We start from the raw sequence: 7,162 nt of genomic DNA, 5'->3' as shown, positions 1-7,162 counted from the left end.
CGTCTGAAGAAAGCGGTGGACCAGCATCACCTCCATCGCCTGTAGGACCCACTGGTGGGAGAGGAGCATCCATTGCGGGCGGAGGGGGTGGTGGCGGCGGGGGTGGCGGAGGAGGTGGTGGAGCTCCCCCGCCCTCTGGCGGTGGCGGTGGAGGTGCCGATGAAGACGATGACGGTGGCGGAGGCGGTGCACTGGAATCTCCTCCGGCTTTGCCTTCCTCTCCCACAGCAGGCAAGTCTGGTATTGCAGTAGGTACGGAGGGTGCAATGGATGGAAGATCTGCATCATACAGGACATCGTCAGCAACACCGGGTAAATCAGGCAATGAGGACGGCGCGTCAATTTCCGGCACTTCTCCCATTGCCGGCGCGTAGAAATAGCTGTCCTGCTGTGCGCGGCCCAGCTGCTCTCGTTCCAGAATAGATTTCGGAGCTTCGGCCAGTGCTCGTGCCTCATCCTCCTCCACGCTCTTCCTTGTTTTGGTCTGTGCTCCAAGTAGTGGATCTATCACAGAGTACTTCTTGTACGGGTTTTCCGTCGTGTTGAAGAGGAGCATGGACGAGACCGAGGTAATGTTGCCAGGCAATCCACCCAAGCCTTCGCCAGCTTCTTCATCCTCACCTGCAGCGCGTTTGGTCTTGCGCTTGGTCACCTTAACACGGACATCAAAGAAGTGTAGCTTCTCCTGCAGTAGATGCCCGTCCACTGGCGGGAACCTAGCGTCATCCTTCAGTCGAGTGTAGTCTGGGCGGACTAGTTTCTCCACGTCATCCCGCTTATACAGCGAATGGTACGCATCCACATTCTTCGGTGCGGGGAATTTTGAACTGGAGAAGACCTTGGTGGCCTTGTTACGGCTGGATTTGATCTTATCCACCTTGGCCTGGGCTGAATTGACGCGAGTATTGATCTCTATCAAGCGATCCCTGTTGTCGGCAACTCGGCCGCTGATTTTCGTAAACACGTCGTTCGCTACGTTATCCAGATAGTCCAGAACATCAGCGATCTGCCGCAGCGATTCCTCTTTCCGAAGGTCAGGGAGAATCACAGGGAAATTGTAGACCTGTAACGACGACATCCTTGCGAGTATTCCAAAGAATCAAGCAACCACCTAGAACTGTAGCAGCATTATTGCTACTACTTACTAGTACATTTCAATTTCGTTTTTGTATCAAGTTATTTTGAAGATTTGCTGTTATTTGCTGTTATGTAGTCTACCATGCATCTTGCTCTGTGTTGCAAGCATGCATGCACTGCACATCTGCATGCTGCTCGATCGAGTACGAGATGTCACTGCACTGCACAGACTCCGAGTCAGTGAGTGGCAGCTCATGACTCATGTACTCTTGCCGTCTCTTCTTGGTGGCAGGCATCACCATGATCACTCATCGATGCAGCGCTGACTGGATTTCTATGACCAAGCTGGCAGGACAGTATGATCTACAAAATAATAATTAATGTACATCATACAATCATGTACATTGTATAGCCACATGAGTCTACCATGATGAAAAAGACTGTGCATCTTTTCTTTTCGCGCATGACTCACACAGCATACGTAGAGTCACGAGTGCTAGCCTGCTTCAAAACTTGAGAACGGGTTTATTCACAATCGTGTGAAACCATGAAGTAAAAATACAAAGGAAAACTCCGAAAAGACAACCCAAATTCGGAAAATGCTAACTGTATTATACTGCTCTCTCTTGGTCTACCTCTCCCTATTACCTTTATTGTTATTATTATTCTCTCTCCCTCCCTCCCTCCCTCCCTCCCTCCCTCCCTCCCCCCTCTCTCTCCCTACTTCCCTCCCTTTCTCTCTGTCTGTCTGTATGTACATGTATGTATGTCTGTCTGTCTGTCTCTCTCTTTGTCTCTCTGTCTCTCTGTCTGTCTCTCTGTCTGTCTGTCTGTCTGTCTGTCTGTCTGTCTGTCTGTCTGTCTGTCTGTCTGTCTGTCTGTCTGTCTGTCTGTCTGTCTGTCTGTCTGTCTGTCTGTCTGTCTGTCTGTCTGTCTGTCTGTCTGTCTGTCTGTCTGTCTGTCTGTCTGTCTGTCTGTCTGTCTGTCTGTCTGTCTGTCTGTCTGTCTGTCTGTCTGTCTGTCTGTCTGTCTGTCTGTCTGTCTGTCTGTCTGTCTGTCTGTCTGTCTGTCTGTCTGTCTGTCTGTCTGTCTGTCTGTCTGTCTGTCTGTCTGTCTGTCTGTCTGTCTGTCTGTCTGTCTGTCTGTCTGTCTGTCTGTCTGTCTGTCTCTCTGTCTGTCTCTCTCTATCTATCTCTCTCTCTCTCTCTCTCTCTCTCTCTCTCTCTCTCTCTCTCTCTCTCTCTCTCTCTCTCTCTCTCTCTCTCTCTCTCTCTCTCTTTCTTTCTCGTTGGAGCACATCTTGTTACCTGGTTATGATGTTCTTTCTTGGTCACCACTCCCCTATTACCTTTATTGCTATTATTGTTTATGTATTGTGCTTTTGATTTATCGTGCTTTTGATTTCTTCCGTTTTTGCCTTTTTGGTGCGTTATCTTGACAAGAAACCATTAGTAGTATCAGGGAGTCGTAAAATACGACTTTACGACTCCCTGGTAGTATTTTACGACTCCCTGGTAGTATGATTACCTAAATGGCCTCCCGACCTTGCGTCGAATGCTAGAGGCCCTGCACTGGTCCTGCAGCCCTAAAGCACGTGACTGCCCATCGCAACAGGCAAAACGAAACCCGGGTGCGTAACTCACCCATCACGGCAGAATACACCAAGTCTCTGTTTTTGTCTACAACCAAACCAGCTAGTGACTTCAGAAATATGTTGGTTTCCTTGCCCGCCACACCCGAGGTCGAAAACACCAGTGGGGTGAATGATGCTCTCTCCACCTGGTTGACTCTGGCACTATACGCCACCTTCTTCATTCTCTCGCGTGTTCTCAGGTGGCTAAGGATTTCCGGACGAGACAGCAAGGACGGCCCAAGGTCAGTGACCCTTAGTAGGCCTTACATCAAAAAAGGCGTCCTGCTGCCGCGACCAGAAACCCCCTAGCCCGTATGTCCAGGCACGCCTCTGGCTGACGATTAGCTGAGGCGGCAGAGATGTCCTCACCGTGTAGTGGGAGCAAACGTGGCTCAATCTCGGCATCGGTCAGTACCTCCAGCAGAGCCCAGCCAGAAGGTCCCGAAGCTCGTTATGGCGAGCGACGGAAACCGCCGGTCGGGCATGTGAGGGTGTGGTGAGTAGATATGGACTACCCACAGACACAATGATGACTCTCTTTTTTTACTATGTTCACATTCCCAGCTCGAAAAAAAGAAAGAAAGACAATGGTACTGAGACTAGGACAAACGTGACAACTACTGAGCAGGGGGCTGCACCGAGACGCAGCAGTGCTGGGGGGGAATTGATGGCTCAGCCCTCGGCATCACGGCCAAAAACACGCACCAAAAAAACAAGAGATATGACTGTACTGGTCAGCAAAATGAAAACACCAGCAAGTGTGAGGGAGGAACTATGATACTATGTAGAATTACAGGGGTTGTGACTGAGAGGAGCATCATTATGGCCGATCATGGCGAGTTGATTGTCCGAGCCAGTTGTGTTGCGTAGATCGGGTTAAAATTAATGTTTGGATTCTAATGCTGTGGGGAGGCTGGGAAAGAAGTGCGGCGGAGAGGGAGTTCCAATCTCTAATGCTGCAGTGTGGAAACGAGCGCTTCATTGCCAGCGGGACAGATGCAAGCAGCTGGTGTTGGAGCTGGTGGTCATGGCCAATGACCCTACCGTGCTCGCTGCGAGTACTGGGGCTGGTAGAGGAGAAATGGCGCGGTGGAAAAACAGAGAGCAGCTGCGGAGGACCAGACAGGTACTTGCAGCTTGTACAGGCAGCGCAGGCAAGCGAGGCAACCGTACGGCGGATGGCCAGTGCACCTGGACCGATGATTCGCAGAGCACAGCGTTGGATATGATCCAGGCGTTGCTGGTAGCTGGGCGGAGCACCTATCCAGATGAGACTCAGAGAGGGGGGGGGGGGGGTACTCCATAACGGGTCGAACAAATGCCTTGTACTGTATACGGTTCGAAGAAAGTTTTAAATTTGACTGTAGTGGTATATCCCTGGACATTTAAATTAATTGTTTTATTTTTAACAACCCAGCCCTATGTTTATTGCTAATTTATGTAGCATATACTGTAACACGTGTAGTTTTCCTCACTGTTTATTTCTATTGCATGATTTGCATCAGGAGATCCCCTCGACAGGCCATCGCCTCTGGGAGATCCTTTAATAAAGATTATATTATTATTATTATTATTAACTGGTTTGAGGGAAAGAGACAAACGGGAAAATTCTGAAGAAAAAATTGACTGTCACCACCAGGACTCGAACCAGGGACCCTCGCTTGTAGCCAGCGATGCTCTAACCACTGAGCTATGGTGTAGTCGTCATCCCAGCAGAGGCCGTTCAACGTTTTCTTCAGACTTCGTAACTCACACTTCCTGTGAATCCACACAGGCGGGTGGGACGCAGCCCTCACTGTAACCCACACACTTCACGTACAAACTAGCACGCGGGGAGCCCCAAGTCATAAAATATTAACTGGTTTGAGGGAAAGAGACAAACGGGAAAATTCTGAAGAAAAAATTGACTGTCACCACCAGGACTCGAACCAGGGACCCTCGCTTGTAGCCAGCGATGCTCTAACCACTGAGCTATGGTGTAGTCGTCATCCCAGCAGAGGCCGTTCAACGTTTTCTTCAGACTTCTTATTATTATTATTATTATTTGCCCAGCGCGGGCTTGCGACTAGTTGGTTTGGAGGTGACAGCGTTGCGAATGACCGAGGGTCCTCAACGTCTGGTCTCACCGTCCAGGAGCGACACTGACTCACGCTGCTATCTGGTGTTCACGAGGTGTTTATCGCGCTGGAAGCGGAGCGTCTCTGTAAGTTTGTATCCCTGGTGATGTTTGTACCTGAAGAGCACTATATAAGTGGTGCTCTTCAGGCACAATCTTCCTCAGCCTACTCAAGCTCAACTGATGAGGGGTGAATTCCCCGAAACACTGTGTATTGAGCAGGGAGTGGTGCTTTCTTGCAGGTTTGCCGAGTCGAAGGTTCGATGGACTTCTCGTGTGCTCTGGATGGCAGTCGTGAGTCAGTCAAGTGTCAAGTAAAGTCGGCGGAATAGCGCGAGCTCCGGTGTGGGGAGCAAACCCTTTCTTACAAATTATTATTATATATATTATTATTATGAAGGAGATGCGCCATCTGCGGGCCCCACTGATGCAAGCGATCAACAGAAGTCTGGAGGTTCAATGCAGCGTCGGCTGGGGATCAGGGGATATGTCGAGGGATATGAGGCTGGGTATACAGGGTTGTATCGTCAGCGTAGATCTACGCCTCCAGGTGCTCTCCGGGTGAGAGAGCCTCTGAGGCGTCGTTCACGCAAATCAGGAAGAGTGTGGGCCCGAGTATACTCCCTTGCTGATTTGGTGTACAGCGATGATGTTTGGCCGCCCACTAAGCATTGAAGGGACCGTCTATCTAGGTAGGAAGAGAGCCAGGTATGCAGCCTATTGCAGGGGGCCGCCAATGCCAAGGTGGCGGACTTTGTGGAGAAAGCCACGGCTAGAATACGTGCTGCATCGCCTCACACACTATCCAGTGGCAAACCATAGCGTATGCATAGCGCGTCTCTGAGATCCAACTTCTTCAGCACGGCGCGGTTTTCCCGAGACGGTTGTGCTGTTAACCACCTTGACACGCCCTTTTCGTCTGCTACTGCGAGCAGTTGCCGCTGGACCTGTGAAAGTTCCGCGGAAAGCTCTGTCAGCTGCTGCCAGCACCCACCGACTTTTCCGGGCGCTTTTGTCGGGCGATGCCTCGTGCCTCGCCAATGGCTTCAAGAACGTGATTGACCATGCCCGGGACGACACTCAATACGACGCTTTGCGAGTTGTGGTCCGGACTGATGGCTGGGGCGTCTCGGTCGCTCTCATTTGGGTGGACGTCGATCAAGTTCACTATGAGCGCTGTGAGAGCAAGTGATGCCTGATGCTCTCCCTCTGCAGACTTTGCTACCATAGGTATTGTCAAGCCCCCGAATCGCGTCGGGAGGGCAGGATCTGTCTCTGCGAGCTGTCAGCTGCAATTCTCTAGCCCAAAAGGACAAAGAAGAAATTAATTGATGATCCAATACCTCATCTATTTAGAAGGTGCCAGGGTGACGGAGTCTATCAATGATGCACTCAAGTCGTAGGACCATTTCGACGATACATGTAAGCCCTTTGTGAGCACAGCGTAGGAGGCTGGGGTTGCATTTCCTCCATTGCAGAGAGCCATCAGCTCCTGTCGCCAGTTTTTGGCCAACCCGTCTCCGGCACTGCGGGGGCAATACTCTTCAGAACCAATACTCCCACCGAGATATTGGTGACCCGACCCGCCACCGTGACGCACACTCCCGTCCCCCGGAACACTTCCTCACTGCTACTTACTACGAACTACTAACTATGTTACTTAGCACAGCTACATGGACTTGTACAGACAGGAGTACGTGTGCTGCTCAATGAAATCTAATCCGACGAAGCGAGTCAGGAATGCCACGCCGGGGCCCTGTGCAGCCCTAGACCTGCCAACACTGGGTTGTGAATTGGGCCGGGGTAGAGGGCGCAAACATGATCAGTCATGGGGTCGGATTTTATTGAGCAGCTCTGTAGCTGCATACCCTGATAAATTGTGATATAAAATAATCATGATCACTGCTGACTCTGTGCTACCCCGCACTGCACTCGCAGTAGATCTATCATCTGGCACTCAGCCATGACTCGGTGATACGCAGTTTGGACTGTTATACCCGGACAATGGCCTAGCAGACTCAACTCTCCAGTCCACTGCGCATTGACCACAGAGTAGCAGAGTACATACATAGGCACAAAGTATACGCGTACCGTGATCGGTGTTGGTCAGGTCAAGTCCCCTTGCAAGCACCATACATGATATACCAGGTAGGCATTCCGTTGATTTCTTTTCTTTCTCTGCGTGAGCGATGCATCAAGAGTCGATAAACCCCCATTGCCATTGGGGCGGGGCTGGATAGACACGTTGGTAGTAGTAACTTTATTCATAGACATTTTGGTTGTATATGTCCATGTACATGTACGGACCACCAGTAGAATGTCACAGCCGTATCCGT

General features: G+C 50.7%; 1 protein-coding gene across 1 annotated transcript in view; it reads right to left on the bottom strand.

The window, feature by feature from the left end:
* Positions 1–1,191, bottom strand: part of LOC135806228 (WASH complex subunit 1-like) — a 2,484-nt gene extending 1,293 nt beyond the window's left edge. Inside the window, exon 1 of the mRNA XM_065320387.1 lies at positions 1–1,191. This exon is cut by the window's left edge and continues 1,293 nt beyond it. Coding sequence (XP_065176459.1) covers positions 1–1,078 — 1,078 coding nt within the window. The 5' untranslated portion in view covers positions 1,079–1,191.
* Between the last annotated feature and the right edge of the window lie 5,971 nt (positions 1,192–7,162).

The sequence above is a fragment of the Sycon ciliatum genome, chromosome 1, assembly GCF_964019385.1.
Source record: "Sycon ciliatum chromosome 1, ocSycCili1.1, whole genome shotgun sequence".
NCBI classification, from domain to species: Eukaryota; Metazoa; Porifera; class Calcarea; order Leucosolenida; family Sycettidae; genus Sycon; species Sycon ciliatum.
The sequence above is the reverse complement of the archived record's forward strand: the minus strand, read 5'-3'. Positions and strand labels throughout refer to the sequence as shown.